Source organism: Aulostomus chinensis, chromosome 15 (genome assembly GCF_037954235.1).
Source record: "Aulostomus chinensis isolate RoL2024-O1b breed Wild chromosome 15, RoL_Achi_v1.0, whole genome shotgun sequence".
In the NCBI taxonomy this organism is placed as follows: Eukaryota; Metazoa; Chordata; class Actinopteri; order Syngnathiformes; family Aulostomidae; genus Aulostomus; species Aulostomus chinensis.
The window spans coordinates 7,225,084-7,249,283 of NC_141334.1; the positions used below are offsets into that span (position 1 = coordinate 7,225,084).

Sequence of the window (24,200 nt, forward strand, 5' to 3'; positions counted from 1 at the left end):
TTTTGCCTTTTTCTTAAGTGATTTATTGCACTTAACGGTAAACGGAAACACCTTTCCCAAATGTGGGCTGTCATGGAGAACATTTAACCGACATGACTGATCAGCTGTTTCCACTCTAAGAGAAGAAGCAGCTGTTTCCGCTGTCGGTGTCTTCCTGGACATCCCCACAATCAAAGGCTTTGAGAGACTGAGGCAAAATCCTGAGAGGCAAGTGGAAGAATATCAGATATCTGAAAAGTGGAATGAGGGGGTGAGAGCCCCTATTTGTTGTGATGTGGTGGTTTAAATGACACCTGACAGGAGACTAAACGCTACCTGCTGCTGATCTTGATGAACCAACTCCCAATATTTGCACTACAGTTGTAGATGACAGAGTTAAAACTTTACTCCCCATTTAAGCAAATGGTTCTGAAGGAACAGGATCAAAACCTCGCTCATTTCTGAAGTTGACGCTGTTTATACTCAGTTTTCAGCACTAAAGGTGCACAGTTAGACCAGCAAAAACGTCAAACATTTGCTGGTTCGTGGCTCTTGACCCTGAAAAATAAGGATTTACTTCTTTTGTGTTATTTATGATTTATGAGTCATTCGATTCCTCACTGTTGGATGGATGTAAGAAGCTATGAGAGATCTATGCATATTTCAGTTTTTTCTGACTTTTTTTTTCCAGGCAAAATCATTGCCAAATATTCTCATGGTTAATTTGGTAGAGGTATCAGTGATGATCATTAGCTGTGGCCCGAGGCTTCATGGAGGAGAAATTTGGCTTTGCAAGACTCCATAGAGGATAAACTTCCAGGTTTTTGTTGCTTCACAGAAGGTGGAAACAATTACAGAGTTAAAAAAAAAAAAAGAACCCTGCATTTCACCACCAATCCCAAGTGTTAGGTTGAGCCCTAGAAGTTGGGGCGGTGACATGAAGAAGTCGTGTACCTGCAAACACTGTTGTACCAGCAACAAGTGCATCAGTAGGATGACTGAAGTGTTTAGAGCGGTTTGTTTCACTATAGAGGACAACTAAGGGTGAGCATCATTCCAGTAAAGGTAATGATTGAGCAGCCATTCTCACTATCATTCCAGCAACTACCTGCTGTTCAGAAATCCCCAAACTATTGTAGGCAGATGTCTGTTGTGTCCGGTATCATGTGGGGTTCACACTGCTGCAGCTCTGCTCCACCACATTAATGTTCTTTTCAAGGGACTATAGCAACCCATCTATGCATTTAAGTGTAACGGGGGCTTGAGGTTCTGAACTAGCGGTGACTAGAGGTGCGTTTAACTCTTGCCTGGTAGGAATGGAATGATCCTGCGCTTCGGGTCTTTCTGGCCTCCTTCCACCGGGAACTTATCCAGCAGTTCCATCTGTAAAACAGCAACACAACATCTAATTAAAATATTTTAGTCCACAAATTATTTACGCCCATACATATATAAAACATGAACTTTACATCACACACACACACACACACACACACAACAGGGGAGCTGAGGATGGAGAGGAAGGTTCACATTTTTACAAATCAGCAGTTCCAGCGAGGAATTCAGCCAATAAAGGGAAGGCCTGCTAGTGATTAGGAATGTACTGAGCAGATGGTTTGGTTTTTCCCCTCCAGTTCTGCAGCTTAGGAGCTGTTAGCAGCAAGGCACCACTGACATAGTGGAACATTTCTGTATCCATAATTTGTAAAGACTGGACAGCAGTGGTTCCTTATGTTTCTTGATACCCATTCCTCTTGATTTCTCATAATCATTCCGATCATCCACTTTCAAACTGAGTCGCATTTCCCATTCATAGGTTCTACTTGGACTTCTCATCTAGGTGGATTAAGATCGAATGTGAATTCCTCTTCTTCAAGAAATTAAACCTGCATTCTCTCCTCATTTAGCCGGATATCAGTAAATAACAGTAATGTAAAGCGTGCTAGCTTGTGGTGCATCTCTCAGACCATCTGTGCACTTCTACTTCCAGGGGTAATTGATGCCTTATCCAAGTGAGGGTGACATACCACTATTTCAAATGCACCGTATAAAATCAACAGTATTTAAAAACTATGTCTTGGAAAGATTAAACTGAATCGCACATGAACATTTGTTCATACGTGCATGAACAAAAGGACCCAAACCTCATTGAGGACCAGTCAAGGTGTGTCATAGGGGTCACGTCATTCAAAAGAAATATCTAGTCTATTAAGGTTCAATCCCAACTTTGGACTGAAATTTGGCAAAAAACAAAAACAAGGTACACATCATACAGCACCCTGCCGTATGCTGCACCAGCCACCACCACCACCACGGGTAAACACTGGGGTTTACTTCAATTCTTTTTCTGCTTATATCTTGTAACTTAAATAAACGTCTGTGCTTATGTTCTCCTTCATGTCTTCTTCACATGTATGTGCCTCCACGCTTGTCCTCCGCTCTCCGTACAGCTGAGGGTAATAAAATGACATCTGGTCACAGAGAACAACCAACTTCACACGTACTCTGTCTTTCCCTAATGTATTTTTCTGGAACCGCAATTTGTCTTCACTTTCCAATGTATGTATGGCACTTTAGGGGTGAAAAAAATTCATTAACAAGATATCTTAAAGGAAAATCAATTGATCTGATCAAACTCTTGGAGAGAGGATTGTTTTGGTGCTGCGATGAAGTGTTCCAAACCCTTCAGACAAGACTCACTTCCTAAAGGAAGATGGACCTGACAGCAGAAACGAATGATAAAGGTGATTCAAAAGAAGCAGCAGCATTCGAGGCTTGTCATGCTAGTTACACTGCTTGTTCTTGTATGTTGTTCTTTCATATAAACAACCAAAGGTTACCAAACAGGGATGTTAAGTTCAATTCTTTACATATGATTTCTAAATCTAATGGCTATTTTTCAGGACTTAAAATTAGACTGTCAAGGTCTAAATGTTTTACTAACAGGCAACGCTGCATTGTGGTTGTGTGTGTCCTATATATGGGCCTGCTACAGTGACCACTGACCATCAAAATCCTTTCAGTCCTCCCTCGAGTACCAATGGATGTTTTACACCATATCTGAAGAATTTCCCTCGAGGTGTTTCATGAGATTGTGTGAACAATAATGGGACAGTCATACGTACGAAATGGGACACTCATATACACCAAGTGTGACAGTCATATGTAGGCACAAACCAAACCCACAATGCCTCCAGCCCACAGCTGCCACCTGACCTGAGGCTTTAAAATAGATGTGCTACCTTTTGTTCGGCAGATTTCATCTTTAAATAATCCCACGCATCCTGCTGGCTGTTAACGCGCCTGACTGACTGTCAACATGACACACAATATAACTGACTCAAAATATGAAATACCCACTAATCAACTTTCCATTTTTCTAATTTTATATTATACGTACACACGAATGGAAAGCAACAAGTGCGTCACTCTTTTAGTGTAGGCTGCAGCATTCATTCACACTTTCAAAGTGATTAATCACTAAAGTTGCTAGTTGGGATAATAATGTCCTGAAGATGAAATCCTATGCTTTATCAGTCTGGTTATACTGCTCTCAAATAAAGCTTCAGGAAAATGAAGCTGAGTAAAGTGATTTAGTTCATATCTTTTAAAAAGAAGAGAATGGCTTGTTGTATGGTGGGATATGACGTCGATGCGAGCTAAATGCACAAATAGACAACCTTGATGAAGATGGATGTGAGTCTTATTATTCCTGATATGTTTAGTCTATTTGACACATTCAATCACAACAATTTCAAAGCAAACAGTTCTGGGCGATATTGTCAGTCGTTCCATCCAACCATCCGTCAACATTAGGAGACTTACAGTTAAAACTTTTTTCTTTTTTTTTTTTTAATTGGACAGATTAGGACAAAAACAACAGAAACCAATCCAATTTTTCCCCCATAAATCACATTGTTGGATTGGATTTGGCTGAAAAAGACAAACGGTCATGAGGAATGTGTGGAATGTGTTCCAAGATTAGCCGTCAGACATACCGGTATATATATATATTCAGCCCTCAATGACTCCTCCACTCTGAGAGAAACAATAACACAGGAGTTCAGTTGCTCCGTTTCTACTCTGCAGTTTCAAAAGATACAACTTGGGCAAAGGTGGAATTCAGGGGAGGAAAAACAGCCCTGAACACCAAGCTGCCTGGCTTTAGATCCAGATTCCTCCTCACTGACACACTGACACCTTAAGAGAGACGGTATAAACACAATGAGCGGCAGACAGAGACGATCCAGTACCCCCCACACTGTAATTGTTCCCATGTGTGAGTGCAGACACACCCAGACCTTCTGGCTACTCTCAACCATGTATCTACCCTGTAATCAGAGCCACTCAGACAAGAAGAGGCATCTAGCAAGATGTCTCTACAAAATACCAGTTACATCATGCAGCCGACATTAAATATTTATGCCCTACAAGCAAAATGACAGGCACACGCAGGTCACAGTCAACCTCCACGTGACATTCTGAGGCTAAACTCATAACAGGATTGTTTCCAGTAACATTTTCTACTATTTTACTTTATTGCACCCACAAGCAGAAATCTTAATGTCAATTTGTGAGGAGTTTTGATATGCTGATGGAATACTTCATCAGCAAGTTCTTGCATTATCCTGCAAAAGGTCAGACAAACAAACGACACCCATCAATAAAACTCTTTTGCAGAGATAAATATTTAATACTTTAAAAATTTAATTCATACTCTCACTATCGAAAACAGGTTTGTTTTTTCTCCCACAACTGATTGACTTAATAGTACCACTGGCTCACACAGCACCCGTTCAGCCTGATGGGGAGCTATTACTTGTATTCTAATCAATCTTTGGGAGGGATCCATATTCTAAGAGATAAAAACGCAACACCAGCAAAACCTTAATCTACCTTGAGGATGACAAAATCCCGGGTAGAGAGAGAAACCTTTTCACTGTCAACATGTCCATGCAGCCTGTTAATAATTCTGTAAATTTTGGCTGATTCAGGGACTAACATGATCTTCCAAAGGGCTGTAATTTGTCTAGTCTATATCCGCTTTAACCACATCGGCCTTCAAGCACCAGCGTCTGTTGAATAAGAGTTTAACAGTCTGAGAACAATGGCTGCTCTCTCCGCGGCCCTCAGATTCTTCCACTCACTCCCTTTACTGTACATTCTTGTCTGAGGTCATTCTTAACCCTGTGCAGGCAATTACAGCGTTAACACAAAGCCCATCATATCCATTTATTTAGTGGTGAGAACAAAGAACTTCAGCACAGACAGATGCTCCCATTGTGAGCTATCTAACGTCTATTTACGCTCACGCTCTCGTTTCTATCGGCGGACAGGTTCAGTTAAACACACACAGAATATTCAACCAAAGGTTATTTTTTAGTTAAGCTGCACAGCCCAGTGCCTGTACTCTTGAGGCCAATAAAAGAAAATGTCTGCACTCTACGCTGACATTCATTTGTTTTTGATTAGAAACAACGAGATGCGTGTATCTGCATAGAAAGTTAACATAAGATTATGTTGGTTTTTTGACCTGTGGTTTGATGTAATTTTTCATTCCTGATAGTCGGCAGAAACCAAGGGTGCAGTTGCGGTTCATTGTTTCTGCGGCCTGCTCCAGCAGGGTGAGAGCTAGTTAAGAGGCACCACCCTGTATCCTTCATCTGAGGATGTAACAGAACTCAGGCCTCCTCTGTGCTATGATCTAATGGCAGATTTACTGAGCCCAGACCCAGTTTATCATGAACTCCTCATCAGCTGCGCAGAGGAAGCTACTCCCTCAGTGAGCCAACGCCTGGTTGAGAGGACTGAGTTTACCCATATCTACTCTGACTACCACCACTTGTTTCTGAGACAATTTCCTTGTACTCTATTCCTGATTATAAAATTGGATCCTGTGCCTGCATCTACACGAAGAGGCAGGATATGCTGGACCAGCCCATCAGCAGACATCAAACACAGTTACTCAGCCTTCTTTAAAAGACGAGACATTCAGTAGATGAGTCAAAAATAATTAAATGTGTTCATTTGTGTCACTGAAATCTCTCAAGCAACCAACAATAATAAACTATTTTCCCATGACAGGGTTAATGCCAGTCGAGGCTTTATGCTTACTAATCCAAATCAAAACAGGCCAGCTATGGGAGAAAGGATTTTCTCATGTTCTCCTTAGTTTGGGGACTCGAAAATTCATGAAATTTAGGTCTTGTTTTTATTCCATGGTGTAACTCCGCATATTTCATTTGCTTCTCTAATACTCACATCCTCCAAACCCCACAACGCCAGCGTGTGATGCAGACATTCTCTTGAAAATAGGTCAGCCTGAGATAAACTTAATGACAGCATCCAAGTTTTTGTGTTGTTTTTTTTTCTCCAAAACTTTGGCCCCCACCACACACCCATAAAATGCACTGTACAGTACAAGTGTTTTTACAGGCTGAGCACCACTCAGAGAAAAAGACAGCTAAGTGGAACTTTGTATGTAAAATTGATGTCCCTAAGAGTCCCTTTAAGAGCGTGACAAACAAATAGATAGAAACAAAACAATTCCTCTTTTTTTCTTTTCTTTTTTTTTTTACATTTGGTGTTCTGTGAGCCTGTAAGCCATGCTGCCTAAAATAAAAAAAAAAAATCCCCAACAGGTCCAAACATCATCGACAAAGTTACTAATAAGAAAAGAAGGAAAATATTTGACATTTTCTTGTTTTCATTTCACTTTACTATGAAGAATGCAGTCTTCATCGATCACAGATAATTCCAGGTATTCAATCAATTCATTTAGACTTGGACTGTTTTCTGTCACAACCTCGAGGAGTTCAATTCAGTGCACCGTATCTAGATTCTTAACAAAAATGTGCAGTTTAGTTTTCAGCACTTCTTCAGTAAAAACACATGTTCTGGGTTGTTCCAGAAGGAAAATACATAGCAACAAACGATACATGTGAGTTATTCTGGTCATAGCTACCCTAAACAAGATATAATTGCTCTCTCTCTCTCTCTCTTTCACCAGTAAAACCTTTTAAAGGTTTTGATAGATGGAAAATATGCAACAGCTCCACAACGCTCTAAAAACAAGTAGTGATGAACTTGATTCTTTTGCGACTGCTTTCAAGTAAAAGTGCATCTTAAGCGACTGGAGACGGTGGAAGGCTTGTGTAGTTGAGTGGACACGTGTGCAGCATGGAAACTGTTGGTGACATGGAAATAAAACTGCCAAACCACAAGGATGACCCCATGGCAAAAAATGTTTCTGTACTTTCCATCCTTCTGAAGCAATAGACCGGTCTATTTCTGTCCATGTCTTAGATATTTAAATGGAAAGGAAAAAGCAACACATGTTAAAATGCTAATTAAAAATCCCTCACTATAATGTGGGCGATCATTGTGTCTCAATATGGACGAGCTGATGCTATTTAGGGTGAGCAGCGAAAATAGAGACTCTCATTTGAGTGTTAAAGGCAAAAGGTGAACGAGAACTAGCATAAATAACTTGGGGTGTGAAGAATGTCTGGCTCTTGGTCAAGCAATTTAAAGAAGTGCATCACGTAAGACATGCAAGCCATGAGCCATGATGCAAGTCTCGTGCCAAAGTAGATCACGCATTTGATGTAGTGGCCTGGACTTCATTCTGTATTGTTTTTGACCTTCAATAGTCTCATGAAGCCAGACATCCATCTAAAGCAGTGTGCAAAAAAACAACTTCCAGGGGTAAGTTTATGGTTCATTATCTGCCCGGTAACATTTTACAGAAAAGGTACATCCATAATGGCTACTTGGGGCTCTTTTTTACCTCTTTTTTGGTTAACAGTTAACTAATGTGTCTAAAAGTCATTTGCTGATGGGGTTCATATCATCTTTAAAAGTTACTGCAAAGACAGGAGGAACGTGCAAACATAATAGGGTCTTCGCCCCGGAGTACCTCCGGGCTCAGGCCCTAAAAAGCAAAATAAAAGTCATAAAGCAAGTGAATGCATGGTTAATCATGCAGTGGTAACAGTTATTAGTGTACACTTGTTGTTAAGTGTTCCCACACAGGGTTCTTCACAGCTATTCACGGAAAAAACTAGCTGCTTTATTGTATGTTCCTAATCTTTATCAAAACTTTCCATTTTCATCTCGTAGGGAGCTACCAGCTACCAGGTAGCTAGCTAGCTAGCTAGCTGGTAGCTGGCTCAGAGGTTGTTGTTGGTTAGAGGCTGGGAGAATCGCTAACCAAGATAATCACCCAACAAAAAAAAACATACCCGCAATGTTGTTCAGGTAACCATGGCTACATCTGTGATAAATGAAGACAAAATCGTAACTCGGTGTTGAGTTGTAGCAACAGAAAAGGTGAAGGAATGCTGTGTCAGGGTTTAGAACAATTTCATGACAGGCTGTGGTTTTCTTCTTGTCGTTGAGATTATACTCGACTCACATGCCTCTGTGGATTTTACATGTAAAAGAAAACGACCCGATAAAGCACCATGTTGAATGAATTTCCTCTTAAAAATATAGAATAAACATGTTAGTGTGAAAAATCATCCTGTGGTCAGGGGCTAAAAAAAAAAAGGATATGTAGCAAGTGAAGATTCAGCTGTTTAGACCAGCTGCGTCGATGAGATGTGGTGAATAACACTTCCTGTCTAGCTCTGAGGTGATGACGATTCAAGAACCCCGAGACGCTTGGTGCGTTATTTTTTAAACAGTGTAATCTTTTTTTCTTTTCATATGGAAGCTGACTGACAACATCATTCCGTCACGAGCGAGGGATGACCGGAGCTGACAGAAGAGAGGCAGGATATGATGGAGGAAGAAAAAGAGGCTGACAGGAAATTAAGAAAAGGCAATAAAGAAGACTGACTCAGCTTCTCTTCATTACACTGGTCAGACACCTTCGGTGACGCTTGATGACGTCAGACCCACTGCTTTATACCTCATTGTTCCCGCCTGTGTAAAATAACTCTTTTAAAAAAGATTTCCTCAAATAAATTCTTCAAACAAAATCAGCACATAAAACATGTATAATCCTTTTATCATAGAGGAGCTGATGAGATTTAGTGTGTTCAAACCTGCGATGCCACAGCCTCAAGGTGGACTAATACCTTAATGCCAAGCCTAACAGGAGATAAGAGATTGGCTTGTAATCTCTCCAGCTGACTTTATCTTGGTCTCCCTCACCGGCAAGAGACCACCCGGAGGCTGAAGCACAGCAGGAAGCAGCTGAGCAGCGTTGCAGGGGAATCCCCCAACTGAAAATATCTCACCGGATTCAATGCCACTGCTCTGATAATGTCTGTTACAAACCATTTATTGCTTGTAATATAATTAAGAACGGGTGTGATAAGCAAGAAGTGATATTCTTACGCTTAGAATGTGTTTTATTCGTACTTATGGATGTTTGACATGGGAAACTGATTCATTTAGGGGCCAAGGTTTGTGGCTTTTAAAGCTCACATTCAAGCCCTTCGAAGGAAAAATACATTGCTATTTGATTAATACTTGAATCGCACAATTTTTTTTTTTTTTTTTCAGGGCCGATGCCAAATGGACTGACAACCAGCATTGTGGAACTGATACAAACTTAAAGTAAATATTAAAATCTTTGCTGTGAAAACTCTAACACCAAGTGTGTGTTCCTGTCTGTCACGCAGTCTCCTTCTGTTTTGATAGGTTATCATTGAAAGTAACCAATCAGACAATGCTGTGGGTGGGACATTGCTTGAGACCACAGAATACATCCAGAGGGAAGCGTCTGCTGCAAAGCCAAAGTAGAAGCTTTAAAAATGTATTTATCTGAGATTCAATTTAAAACACAAAGATTCTGGGAATCTTAAAATACTCAGTATCAAATCCGATACTGAGGCAGGGAAAAAAATGAGTCGACCCCTATCACAAAGTCGATAAAGCCTTCGGTCAAAGCGGGTCCACGGTTGCATCATGAAGCTAATCCATGGCACGGCTGTTTGACCAACCATGAATTGCAGTCAAAACGTTCTGCATCGTCATTTGACATACTGCAATTAATCCCAGCAACCCTGGAAAAGGTTAGCCAGCACAGGACATTATGCTCACTGTTACATTCATACCAAGATGAATGTGACATTGTTACAATATTAGATTAGAAACATCTGAACCCTGAGCAGTGATAGTCTGGTAATTTATCTTTGTCATTTGTCTATGTCATTACGGCCGTAGTAATGAATGAGATAGACGAATAAGACGGATGGGGGGTCTGTGCGTGTACAGGGAGAAACATGTTCCCTCCTTCCTGCATTGATTAGCAGTGTTCCAGCAGTGGATATAATAGACATAATGATCCCTTTATAATTGACTTAATAATCTCTTTAACGGTTGTCAGTAAACAGCAGGAAACAGCGCTTAATTACTGTTTTAGTCTACCTGTTTTCATTATACAACAACAATGAGAAATGGACCTGGGCCAAACTAGAGAAGGGTGCTATTAATTTTCTGAAAATAATCATTAAAAGAAGTTGATGTATAAATAACAATGTTGGAAGACTTTTCCGGCTTAAATGAAATTTAATTTACATTCCTACGGAAAACCTACAAAGGCTATAAGAGTCTTTTATTTCAGTGTGGATGCTTTGACCATCCTGATCAATAACGAGGAATGTAATCCAATTAGTTTGCTCTGTGTGTGCGTTTGCCATCCTGGATTTCCTGTAGTCTCTAAACTCAGACATGGTCAGGGCCTCGATCCATTACCTTTCAAAGAGGAAGAGGAATTAGGATACTAATGACATTCCCTCCTTGTGCGCCACACACTGCCAGCATGACGCTCGAGAATGATTCAGACATTTCTGTGGTCATCGGCGCAGTCATCGCATTCATCACTGTCCTCTATTAACTTCATTGGGTTCTTTTCCGGCTCCTCTCACAAAATATAATTACCAGTGTCACATGGGTGGAGAAGGCAGGGCTTGGCTACAAGTGCTGGCTCTGACTGTCTGCAGACACTGTTGCAATGTTGCAGTGTGAGAGTATTCACTGGTGGGAAAGCATTGATGCTACACGAAGAAAATCACATCCCAAAACAAATTAACACGCAGTCACACCAAAAAAAATTAACACGCAGTCACACGCACGACACACTTGCTCACCTGCAAGTCGAAAAACTTGCTGTAGCGTCTGTAAATGATTTCAGTGCTGCCATCGCTCCAGGACACTTTGATGATGTAAACCTGGAAAAGCAAAGAGGAGAATGACTCGAACCATGATCAAACAATCAACTAATACCGTAAAACACCTGATAAATCCACCCCCCACTCCATTCTGGGCACGTCACTCCTGACTCATGCTGCCAGTAAAGGGTCATGGTGTGACTCCCTCTGAAGGAAGCATGAAGAGCCATAAGGAGGATGTTTGGGTTTCAATATAAATACTTTACAGATTTATGACACATTTCCAGAAAAACGGCCCAAGAAAGTACTCATTTATGCATGATTTCATACACGATGACCATGAGTGTAGCTGGTTGTTTTAATTGTCCAGTAAAGTTCCATCATAGCCCAGAAAAACAAAATGACGCAGTGAGGAGGCTTACTTTTAAAAGCTAGTTAGCTTAGCACAATGAATGGTAGTGGATGGGCTGATTAGCATACCTCCAAAAGTCATCATATAAATTTTTCTCCTGCACAGTGTTAACCTGCATCAATGCAACTACAGTAGGGTTGTGTATAAAATGTGTTATTAAGTTGTAACTTTTATTTATCATCTATTTGAAGATCAGGGTAAAATGTAAAAAGCACCTAAATCAAACATAAACCTTTTTTTTTTGTTGCTAAAATGAAGGAGAATTTAACAGTTTTTCCCTTTCCTTTAAACAATCTTAAATAAAATCTTTTCAAGTGAAAATGAATGTTGATGGAAACCAGGATACCGCCTGATGTCACCCATCCACATGGACATCTGAACACATCACTCACTTCCTTATGTAGTTACATCATTTCCTTTTAATGAGAAGGTCATAGTGAGACGTCCTGCACTGATGACATGTTTCCCTGTTACATCCTTGTCTGGGACACTTCCAGGGTACATCCGTGTTTCCCAGTCCACCTGGCAGGTGTGCCAGTGTGACTGGATAACAATGCATCTTGGTGGTCTTTAATGCTTTTACAGTCCACTAGTGATCCCATCGCCAAAGACGTTTTTTTTTAAGACGGGTATAAACGCCGTCATTGTTACTTCCATGTCATTCAGTTAAAATTGATCGTGGTGATCATGTGCAATCTTCCTTTATTCTTTTGGTCGAAGCCTCTGTCTGAACCTGAAAAAACACAGCTCTTGACTTCCTTTCTAAAAGAAGAAGAAGGAGAGGGAGAAGAGGGGAGAGGCAGGGAGGTGACTGGAAACTCCCGAGTGGCCCACTTTGTCTGGCTCAATTCTGCTGGCCAGACTCCCAGTCCTTCTCTGGCCTCTCGCTCTTCCAGGGCACTGAAGTCAAATACGGCAATGGATGGACCAAAAAAATTGTAGTTGCTCTATCAGCCAGTGGGGAAGCTGTTAAGTAATAAAAAAAAAAAAAAGTCGTATCCCCAAAAGACACAACCTTTAAAAAAATCATTGTGTTTGTGTGCGTGGAAGCATAAGATCTATTTTAGAGCACTGTCTGACAACGTAACTCTACAGAGGAAAACAAAATACAGTGACTCACAACACTATGACTTGCAATAAAACCCTTTCACAAGTCTCGCAGGATTACCATTTGTTCTACTTTTTATCTTGGGTTAAAGGGTTTTTTTTTGTTGTTGTTGTTGTTATACTTTCAAACACACCTCCTGGGAGGGTCCTGGATGCCTCTAAGTGTCCGGCCTGCATGCGAGGTTACTGCCAGAAGCCCAATAAAACACAGTCCTAACCGGACACACAGATGGAGAAGACACAGGACCTTGCAAGCTCAGTGTCCTTGACCACGCGCCCCCACAGCGGTATAAGGTCTGTTGGCCCTTCAACCCTGGCATCAACCCTGGCTATATCTTCACACTTACACGGATGAAACCGAGGCACGCTTATAGGCGCGCACCCCACGTAATCGGAACTAACACAAACACCTGCTATGACTTGGCAGTGACTCTCGCTGTCGGATTAGATGATGTCATACGTGTTACTTCCTACAGGACGCAATTCTGCACACAAACTTAAAACACATGTATCCTCTTGATGCCCTATTATAGAAAAGAATCCTTTGTGTGGGAATTGCAGACAAGTTAAAAAAAACAAAATGAACCTTTGTCATTTGGACATTTTTGTCTCCCACGCAAGCTCAGCAGGACCAGTTGGAAATCTTGCTTAAAAACCAAAAAAAAAAAAACCACATTTCTCCTATTCCTACTTCTCACATGTCCAGAATAGTGAATCAGGTACATGTGAAGTGACAGAGATACTGTGAGCCAGCGAACTCTGTTAATGTGATAACACTTGTATAATCACCCGTCATCGCTCACTAACCTACAGTAGCAGACATCAGGATAACCTCTTTTGAGCTTTCCATCAATTAATGCAATTGCAATTAATGAGTATATTAAATGATTTATTTGCTGATTATTTTCGTGATTAATTGATCAATCATTTAGGCTATAAAATGTCCAATAAATGGTCGCCTCTGAATCCAAAGCGACATGTTCCACTTGCTCCTTTTGTTCATCCAACAGCGTAAAACCCAAACATTTGCCATCTTAAATCGTTTCCAGCAAATGACTGACATTTCCGCCCCGAAAAAAAAGACTCAAATGATTCATCAATAATCAGAATAGTTGTAAATTACTTTAACTTCCATCGACTAAATGATTTAACCAAGTCACTTTTGCAGCTCAGAGTTGTTATTATGCACTAAATAACTGAACACATACATGTGGTAACGAAGTAACAGAGATGCAGGGTGACATCAGCACGTCAGCAGATATTGGTTATTTCCTCAATTTTGCAATGATGACGTGTTTTGCAGTATGTGCACACTGTAAATATAACAACAACTTGATTTACATAGATGGAGACATCTGCAAATATGGGCTTTAGGTGCAAAACATCAGACAACCGGTATAATCCATGCAGTTAACCCCCACTAATTCATATGAAGCAATGTTTGTGACACAACTAAAACGCTGGGTTTCATAACTCCAGTCATAAACCTAAACAAAAACACCACATGACATCTGGTCTTAGTTACAGCCTTTGCTTATTCAAAAATCAGGGGTTCCACTTTTATCCAATTAGGAACAATTAAAACTTCTAATGAAAAGTTACATGACTTTCCTACATAAACTGCTGGAGTTTTAAGAAAAGCCGTGACGCTTGTGATGAACTTTATCCTTGTTTCTCTGTGACCTTTTTTTTAAAATTAATTTAATGCACGTGTCAACAGGACTATCAGCAGCACTGAGATACATTGTGATTCTCAGCAGCGAACTGGAAGTCAACACAATGTCCTCTACTTACATGTAATACATAATTGAAGTGAGTCACTAAAAGGTATGCAGACTCAGGGAGGGTCAGAGGTCACGAGAGTCCGGTCCTTAATGGCCAGACAAATACTCTGAGTCGTCTTAATTGTTTTTTTGTTTTTTTTACGTTATTGGTCAAACACTGCAGCAAAAAGAACTGATAAGTCTTATCTTATACACTCTGGTTTAACTGTGTGTTATATCTGTAAAACACCACGGAGCACAAATGGCATCAAGTAAATCTTAAAAGTGTCCAAGTTTGCGTGTTTGCTTTTTGTTTCCTGGGATCAAAGTTAATGAGTAAGCGGCTACATTTGTCATGTGATCACCTTCGATTCTGTAGATGGTTTCGAACTTTCAACAAGTCCCTAAAAAAGTCCAAATTTGAAACATCTCTCCATTTCGCGAGCTGTAATTTGATACTCTCTTTGTTTTTACCCGACAGGAAAGGGGAGAAAAAGAAAAGAAAAACAACCCTGCCGGATAATATCGATTTGCTGCCCACTTTACGCAACAATAACACGGTTGTTGTGATGGTTAAACCGAGCTTACGTAGTGTTTGTTGGGATTCCTTCGCTTCTGGACGTCTTGCACTGTTACTTCTAGCACTGTGCGCCGTGGCATGATGTCCTCCTCACTTTGTCTCTGTTAAGAAAATTAATCTGGAACAATCCAAACCCGATAAAGAAAGTTTGCACCGCGACGGTTCTTTGTCATCCGCGAAGCTGAGATCCGTAACCTCCGAATGCAACAAATGCTTTTCTCCGTAAACCGAACTATGTCCAAGGATTTCCTGTCCAACATTCAGCCGCTCAGCAGCAGAAGTCAGTTGTTGCTTCCTAGTTTCCCTCCTTCTTGTCCCGTCCCGCTGACTGACGGCTCCAACCAGACTCCCAGCCTACCCCAGCTCGCCCACTCCCATCTGGGCAAATGGAAGGCACCGTAAATCGGAGTGGTCCAGCCCTGCAGCGTCACAGCTACCCCGGGCTAGCCAGGCTAGGCTAGCAGCGCCCCAGCCTGGCTCTGCTCCTGGGGGCTCCCCATCCAAACATCAGGCGGGGGTGTTTGGGTGTAAATAATATACAAAACACACACATTCATTACAAAAGCAGTGGATATATATGAAGTAAGTAATGAACATTTGGCTTCTCAAAGCCAGGTGTGTCTTCTCCCAAAACAGAGTTGAACAGTTCACTTTGTTAACCACATCTCATGTAATGTATGTATATTATAGTGTAACTGTATTAAGAGGTTATTAAAAAAAAGTATAAAATGCTTGGATTCTGAGAATAAGGTTGGAATACTTAAGTCTAAATATTACATTGAATATTTTTTCTGCAAATTTCTCCTGGAGATCAATAAAGTATCTATCTATCTATCTATCTAGCTATCTATCTGATATTTAATTTTTCCCACTTAAAAGTGTCAGATGTGGCACTATTCCTGAGTAACGGAGCAACCACTGTCCACTGCTAGTTTTGGTAGCAACATTAAACAGTTGCAGTTAATAATTAGTGCAGCTGATGTGTTGCTCTGCCGAGCAAACATAATAGGGTCTTCACCTGAAGTACCTTCAGGCTCAGGCCCTAATAAGTATTTCACCCCCAGGGTCTCAAAATGAAAACTGAGCTGACTCATTAAAAGCCGACATAAATAAATATAACCGTATCTATAGAGATAGAGGGCTTATGTACAGTTTCGGCTATTCAAAACAAAAACTGATAGATGGGGGCACTGTCAGTGGGTGCATTACCGTTAGCTGGCAACGGTAATGCACCCACTGACAACAGTATCATTTTAAAGAAAACCTTGAGCTGTTTTGAGTCACGTGTAGGTGAAATTCACTGGTGTACAAAAATTCTGAGGAGCCTCAGAGAAGATAAGGAGGATTTTATTTCCTCCAGTCACTCTTGTGGGCAATTTGAATATAGGCAGGAGAAACAAATCTATGTGGGAAATGTAAAGGTAATGCACAAAAAACAAAAGTTCATTTTGTAATTCACAAAGATCATATCAGTACTGGTGTTCATTCTGCCTTTGAAGAGGCAGACTTCCTGTTGGGTAACATGTTTCCAGTGACTGAGGAAAGACTGATCATCTTTAACTTATGAAGTTGAGGCAGCAGGACGGAAAATGTCAGGCTTGACTCACTGCAACACACGAGACGCTCTTGTCTGCTTTGGATGAAAATTTTTCTATCAGTCATAACATCATTAACGCTGATTAGTTAAAGCCAAAAGAAATGATTTTTTTTTTGTTACTTAAATACATCTTAAGTAGGTTTCATCATCTGGGGTCTTTTTTTTTATATCACATGCTGTAGTTTATTGTTTAAAATTTGAATCTGATTGTAATTTGCATCACATTTTGAAGTTTCTCCAGATTGAGTTTGAGATTTGAATATTTTGTTGCAAAAGAGCTCCATCTTTTGGTGTGATTGACTCATTACATGAATACTGTGTATGTGGCAGTTCTCTGCATGAAATCCTCCCCTACAGCTGAACAAATGACAAAAAATGATAACTGCAAGCCAGGAAAATTCTCAAAAGTTTTTATAAGTGATGGTAATTTGTGACTCTTGTTTATTACATCATTTACATACGTGTACAACTGGTTATATGAGTCAATGAGAGATGGAACTTAATTTGTATAAAAAAGAAAAGGATGTGAATTTTTTTTCAATTTAACTTATAAAAAAAAAAAATGAAATTCATCAAAAAGTTCTTTAAAAAAAATGACCAGATAAACAGATGGCTTAAAAAAGTTAAATCAGACACACAAAAGATGGCCATCACACTCATCACTGGCTTGTGCGCTTGAAATAAATTGCTGCCCTTACAGTTAAAAAACAACATCGTGTGAAATAATAATTCAAAAAGCAGGAGATGATAAAGTTTTGTAGGCTGTAAGATGACGACATGAAGTAACCAGAGCTATCAAAAATAATCAAAATAAAGGTTTGAATAAAATATTCTAGATCGTGGAGGACATGAAATATTCCACTCTAAAATCATATTAAAAATGAGGGGTGGATAAAACGAGTGAAGGTGACGAAAGGTCATTGAAATGAAAAGACATCAGGGCTCATAAGAAAGGGGAGGGGTCAGTGCCGTCGCACATCTGTAGCTCCAGGTGTGAGGTGATGCCGGAGAAGCGTTCCTGCAGTGGCAACACATAACCCAAGGAATCTCCCTGAGTCACGGGGCCCATGTAGCGGAAAGGACGGATGTTGAAGATCTTCACACAGTGCACTGAATAGAACAAAAAAGATAGAATAATTGACTTGGAGATCTACAGCAAGAGCCTCCTGGGTTTGTTTCAGTGCTTTGATGCAACAATAGCTGGAGTTTATCCTCCTTTTTTAATGAATTAGATTTAACCACACACTGTGTTAGGTGGCAGCAACACTATGAGCTGGTTTGTCAACTTCAAGTAAAACCAGAGAGGAGAAGAAGAGGAAGGACGTGAGAATAATCGATTAGTCAGATGAGTGGGGGGGCTGGAGCACAAGAGTAAACACAGGATGAAAATCCTACGTTTGGACTCGTGTATACAGTATTTCTACTTATTTCTACTTCTTTTTTAGCATAAAGCGTTTACTTTTTTCTTCTACTTGAGCAGTACATCAAAAAAAGTAGGTTTCAGGAGTTGTTCAGCCTTAGACGTGTTCGTGTTCCTGTCGGACTGAGGTCAAATCAAATTCTCGCCACAAACAAAACATGTCACGACAACCTCTCAACTAGCTCTCCACTTTTGTAGCGCACCACCTGCATGTGGTTCATTTGGGGACAGAACTTAGCATGATTGGTGTGTATGCACTCTTAATTCCTATAAGCGAAATGAAACACGGACATAACTAACATTTTTTTCCCCCATAATTCCAAATGGATCAACATAGCTTAACCCTTTACCTTTCTGCAGGCACAAAAAAACAAAAAAAAACAACAAGAAGATGCCATCAAAGAAACAAACAACAAAAAATATGCTCCACTCAAGCCAGCCAAACACCGTCATTAAATCCTGGGAGCTCCTAATGATCAGTGTCTCAACAGTAATGCGAGTGCCATGGCGAGGTAATGTGTCTTTGTGATGTCTCATCATGTCTCTACTTTAGCCAGAGATGAAAGGAGCTGACAGTACATGTGTTCTGCTGATAATACGGTTCAATTAGGGGTAGAGGCAGGATGAGGACTAATGATGTTTTCTCATCAGAGCAGAACAACTAATGATGCTCTAAAAATACACACACGCACATATACACACACCCAGGCGCACACACACACAAATATACATTGCAAAGCCATGTGTGCACTCACATTGCCGTCTGAACCCACACAAGCGCTGACACAGTGCTTTGTTCAGTAATGACGGCCCCTCAGTAGGGGGTCATGATTCCTGAACAGCCTTTGATGGGCTTTCACACGCGCTTGGGTGGGTCCTGGTGTTAAAGGCAAACAGGAGTTCAGCGAAGTCTCAGCCTCCTCCTCCAGCACCTCCACTAATCCCCCTAAATCACTCATTCTCTCCATCCCCACCTAACGCCTCCTGTGTAATAACCTGGCTTCACCTTTGCCCCAGCCATGGTCCTATACGCTCTACGTATATTACGGGGATGTAGAGATAGAAGTATAAGGCTACAGCGGCTTTAACATAGCACCTTTCTTAGATTTTTTTTTTTTGAAATTACAACGACCCCGGGAAGAAATGTAATCAGAAAATGGAGGAAATTGGCCCAATTTCATGACATTCGGTGTCAAGACATTTGTGGTTTACCTTCTTTCCATCTAACAAACCGCATTTCCATCTATTTGAACAGGAATCCTTGTAATTCATGATGCTTTAACAATGAAGGGTCAATGACGCCTACCAGTGTTTACACAGGAGTGTTTACACATATTTTGGTTTCAAATGAGAATTAACTTTTCCAGTATAGGTCTACGTATGCAAACCAAAAATGAAATCTGCTCCCCTCTGGTGGAAAAGGTTTGACCTCATTTGGTTCCAATGTGACCAAGAATCCTACTCCAGAATTCTTCTCTAATGTCACCAACAGGTTGGCAATCATGACTCAGTGTGAAATGTCTTGACAATGTCTGGATGGATAAACATTCAGTGCAGGCAAGTGTGTGTGTGTGGTGTTTTAAGCAAACTGAACTCAGTCCTCTTGAAGTGGAACCAACAAAGTAGCAACAGAAGAAAGACTTCTTCTATCTTCACATGATCACTTCATGTGAGAGGAGGGCCAAAAGCGCCCAAATATGAACTAGATCATCAAAAATATATTTTGACATTAACAACTCTTCAGTATGCTGACTGACAATTTTTCCTTATTACCATCATTGACAATTTTGACTCCATCGTACTGGATCCCAGCAGGGTCTTTCCGACTCACTGGACCCGCCAGAGAGCCTGAGAATGGAGCATTGACCGTACTATAGTCATCACACACCAAGTCCACTGCCTTATGGAGGCCGTTATCTCTGAAAGAGGAGCAAAAGGAATTGGATCATCTCAAATGTCCTGTTTCAGTCGGTCACACGCAGCAGATCTTTGGCAGCTTACAGTTTGAAAGAGTATTTGAAACAACCAGAAATGTTGCAATATTATCTGCAAACTGGCATAATGATGTGTTTAGACAGAATCACCCTCTGGAGTTGAAAGCTCCACAGCCGTACACATCACACGCTCTCACTCTGTTGTTGTAGTGACCAGCACAAAGGACACTCCAAGCTCCAACTACAGAGACAGGTAAAAAAAAAAACAATATGTGTGTAAACAACCTTAAATGATTCTTCTCAAAAGACACCAATTAAAAAAAAAATCATTTGCATTCCATTATAAAAGAGAAATCGGTCAAATGATATTACAAAAGAGAAAGGAACGTATTTGAACATCCACTGAGTCATGTCAAGCTCTGTTCATCTGGAAATGAGGCCGGGGGGGCTGGAGCCTGTCCCAGCAGCCTTCAGGCGAGAAGCAGGGTTCTCCCTGGACAGGTCGCCAGTCCATCGCAGGACCAACACATATAGACAGACAACCATTCACACTCACAGTCACACCTACGGTCAATTTAGAGTATCAATCAGCCTCGTCCCCTCTTGATGTCTTTGGACTGTGGGAGGAAGCTGGAGTACCAGAGAGAACCCACACAGGAACAGGGAGAACATGCAGACTCCACACAGAAAGATCCTGTGATGGAGCCAGGGCTCGAATCTGGAACCTTCTTGCTGAGAGACCACAGAGCTGACAACTGCACCACCGTGTTACCCGAAAGGAGGCCAGTTATAACAAAAAAAAAAAAGAATCTCTTCATATAGCATGTTTCCTAAGTCATTTATTGATTTCTTGAAAAGTGTCAGCCTCCCACCCTCCATGCAGTTTTATGACTCAGACAGGAAAGAGCCCGTGACACTTAAATCTGTGACGTGTACGTTACAAAAGCGTGTGGTTATGAATGTACAGTCAACTCTGTCTTAGGTGTTGTGAAGTGAAAGTTGCATGTATGCCTGTGTTCATGTGTATACCTGGCATACAACACTGACGCGCTTCAGCCCTTGAACACTTGTCTCTCAGGTATTGGCCTTGGCAGATGAAGCGGTGTGGCTGGCAGATGCCTCCCAGATTGGTGCAGCTGGTGTCCAATTTTGGTCCCTTGGAAACTTTTTTATTTCCTGTCTTCTTGACCCTCTTCCAGGGACTCGCAGCTTTAGGTATCCTGTCGTTTACTGTGTAGTTTCTCATCCCCCTAGTGGGGCTGTCATTAGTTTTGTCAAGTATTTGAAGACCTCCACCTTTGCGCTTGTGATGTTCTGAAGCGCAGCTGCACAGGACATCTTGAAGAGAGATGACGTTTGAATTAAGTGAGTTAAGGAGGGAGAACATTTTCATCGTGAGAAATTTTCATATCAAGTCCGAAATCTGTCTGATGAAGTTGAAAGTTTGAATCCAGTGTTTTCACTAATGTGAATCATTAGTCAAAGTGAAAAACAAAACCAACATAGTTTGTGAGGCACAGTAAGAGTAAAGTGAAAACAGCTCAGAAAAACTGATGTTATATCCTGACTCCTGAAGCTCATGCAGGTTTGATCACTTTCTCAGGTACATGATTGTTTTAAAATAGACATTCATTCACAGATTAAGCTTTAAATTGAGACTTCTGACTTTTGTTACATATATTCCTGGTTAATCATAACATTTTGTTTACATCAGCACAGAGTTTTCACAGGTGCAATGACGAGGCACATACTTTTGAAGACCTGTCACTTGTTCCGTGGACGGACATATGGAGTCATAATTCAGTTATTCAGGGGGTGTTTTGGCTCTGACAGCATACTAATTACCCTGCCCATACACAAGTCTTTGATCTTCATTAACTCTATTAACCTCAAAGGCACAGAAAATATTTCAATCACACTGCCCTGGCAAAAGAACACACACTGGGCTCGGTGATGGAAAGAAGCGGCTTATCACTTGAAGACTTTAATAGCTGCGAGCCATTCGGGCTGCATGGCTGGCTGTGCCATGGAAAAGCAATTTTTCCCCAGCATGGGAACTAAAATTAGAAAAGGCAGAAATTTACAGGGGAAAATGTGTGTCTATTACCTCAGCAAAATGAGTTTGGACTATTTTACAGTGAAGCTTAATTATTATTTTGTGGGTTTCTATGATGTTAGTAGAAATAATTAATTATTGTCATACATTCAGTGCCTTTATCCAGAGCAGTGAGTTTGATTTTCTGGGTGTTTGCCAGGGTTTGACTGACGCCTTCTTTGCTGTGGTTGCTGATCCACTGACTTCAAATTACTTATTTTTCTTTATCCTGAACTTCTAACCAAGTCTGTCTTGTTAATGCGGCATTCATGAAAAATGATGTGAAGCTTATCTGATTATACATTTCCACCTTGCATTACCTGCATATCTTCCAGGCCAAGACCACATCTGATCATATATGGAGTAAAACCAGTAAATTTGGAGCTGATGGGCTTTTATTTTCTTCTTTTATTTTTTAAATAAATAGTTTAAGCCTTATATTATATTAAGAAGTAAGTTAACACGTTATAAATATACCATTTCTCCCTTTATTTTTAAAAAGTTGACTCAAATTTTTGGCACCCAAGCTGGCACGGTGTAATAGAACATGCAAATCTTTTAAAGGTGAAAATACTTCTATTTTATTGGTACGTTTGAGTAATACTTTCTCTGTTTGGTCAAACAGATATTTGTATGACAAAATAAAAAGAAGCCCGTTTGAGTTCCTCGATGAGCATGTCGACAGGAGACAGCGGGTTACTGACAGCCATAGCAAGTAAACACTGTACAGCATAAGAGGGTGCGTCTCATGCAGAGCTGTGTCCATGTGGATGTCATGGATCATCTTTATCACTGGAACTAGTTGTTCGTCTCATTTTCATGTCACTCAGCAGCACTTCAGAGTCAATGGGTGCCTTAAGCTTTGCGGTTAGATGCCATGATTTAATGTTGCATTAAGCATTAAATCATGCTTTAAATGTCTCATCCATCCACACAGTCACTCGAGCAGAAGACACCCCCCCCCCCCCGCCCCCCAAGGTTTTGTGTTTACACGATTTAGCAGTCTCTTAATAGAGTTCAGTTCATGTAATCTCTGGAGGCAAATGGATATTTATAAACCATTTATTGTTCCTATAATGGGAATCTTATTAGTGCATGCTAGTGAATGACAAAGTTCAGTGACTGTGTCTGACCGTGACATTTCATGTGCACGTGCCTCTGTTTTTGTTTTTGTTTTTGCGTGGTCAACTTGATACAGTCACATAAACACTCCAGGCGTTTTTATATGTTAGACTGCATGTGCTACAACGCATGCTGAAACTGGCTGGTGTAAGTGTGCATTTGGCGTGAAATAGGCTACTTACAGAATACTAGCAGAACTGCAGTGAGACAAACCCTCAGCAACATGTCTGTCTGTCAGAGAATCAGGTCAGAAGTCAAAAATCTGTTTAACAGGAAGAGAAAAACAAAACTATTCCATCTAGGTAAGCGTCACACAGGGTGTCATTTCTCGTATCAAGCTGCAGGACAGTATGTGTATTAGTGTTATTGCTCATTATAAATGTCGCCTCAAGAATCGGAGCTCAAGTTGCATAGTGAAACTGTTTTTGTAAACCTGTCTCAAATCTCCAGAGCTAAACAGAAGCAGGCCAAAAACCTCCTCTTGAGTCGGATTTTCTAGTGAGAGCAAATCAAGCTATACGTACCAGCCTTATGGAGGAGTTGCAGTGAGGCTTCTGGCGCAGTGGGTAGAAACACAAAGCAGGAACTGTTGGAATACCAGCCTGCTGGGGAAGCTGCAGCCCCGGACCACAGGATGCCCCCCCTCTGTCAATATTGATACTGGCTTTTGGAAAACCCATCCATTTACTTGCTGGAAAAGGCACACTTCATTGACTTTTTGTTGCTAAACTGAAAGTTATACAGAGCCTTGTACTAGCCTCTGAGAAAAAAAAAAAAAGGGACTGAAAAACATGACTTGAATAAAGATTCCATTCTGAAATTGGTTATTGCCAACTGAGCTGACATTCAAATATTAGTTTTTGTTATTTTACAGTGTTTTATTAACCATAAAATGTCTCTTTCTCTTAATTATAATGTTGTAAATTCATTGTCGATAATAAACTTTCATACCGACTCATCTGAAAAATCACAGCAGTGAGTATTCAGCCTATTATTTAAGATGATATCAAATTTTTATTACAGTCTCTCAAAATATTACAGCAACATTGTCTTTATTGTGGAACTAAT

The 24,200-nt window shown here is 40.6% G+C and overlaps 2 protein-coding genes across 5 annotated transcripts in view; both read right to left on the minus strand.

Annotated features, from left to right (window-relative positions):
• sh3pxd2b (SH3 and PX domains 2B) overlaps nucleotides 1-15,303 on the minus strand; it is a 41,940-nt gene extending 26,637 nt beyond the window's left edge. For all 3 annotated transcript variants that reach the window (XM_086226583.1, XM_086226582.1, XM_086226585.1), the window contains exons 1-3: nucleotides 14,973-15,303; nucleotides 11,082-11,162; nucleotides 1,287-1,362 (exon numbers count right to left, since the gene is read on the minus strand). In XM_086226583.1, the coding sequence (XP_086082709.1) occupies nucleotides 1,287-1,362; nucleotides 11,082-11,162; nucleotides 14,973-15,044 (229 nt within the window). In that variant the 5' untranslated portion in view covers nucleotides 15,045-15,303. The remainder of the gene's footprint in view (nucleotides 1-1,286; nucleotides 1,363-11,081; nucleotides 11,163-14,972) is intronic.
• Nucleotides 15,304-17,006: 1,703 nt separating this feature from the next.
• LOC147248479 (leukocyte cell-derived chemotaxin-2) lies at nucleotides 17,007-23,743 on the minus strand. 2 transcript variants are annotated; one of them, XM_086226894.1, is made up of 6 exons: nucleotides 23,657-23,743; nucleotides 23,315-23,363; nucleotides 20,945-21,253; nucleotides 20,066-20,156; nucleotides 19,755-19,900; nucleotides 17,007-17,671 (listed from the first exon to the last, which is right to left on the minus strand). In XM_086226894.1, exons 2-6 carry the CDS (start codon nucleotides 23,355-23,357, stop codon nucleotides 17,505-17,507), a joined length of 756 nt encoding a protein of 251 aa, XP_086083020.1. In that variant the 5' UTR covers nucleotides 23,358-23,363; nucleotides 23,657-23,743; the 3' UTR covers nucleotides 17,007-17,504. The 2 variants fall into 2 exon arrangements, with proteins under 2 accessions (XP_086083020.1, XP_086083021.1); XM_086226895.1 differs by having other exon boundaries at nucleotides 23,315-23,394; nucleotides 23,657-23,699.
• Nucleotides 23,744-24,200: the final 457 nt, after the last annotated feature.

Bases quoted from the DNA above. Each gene is read 5' to 3' on its own strand.
- LOC147248479 (XM_086226894.1), bottom strand. From the start codon at position 23,357: ATGTTGCTGAGGGTTTGTCTCACTGCAGTTCTGCTAGTATTCT. The intron at 20,157-20,944 runs GTATACACATGA...CTGTCTCTGTAG, and splicing joins GCGTCAGTGTTGTATGCCAG to TTGGAGCTTGGAGTGTCCTT. The intron at 19,901-20,065 runs GTGATTCTGTCT...CTCCTCTTTCAG, and splicing joins GGAGCTTTCAACTCCAGAGG to AGATAACGGCCTCCATAAGG.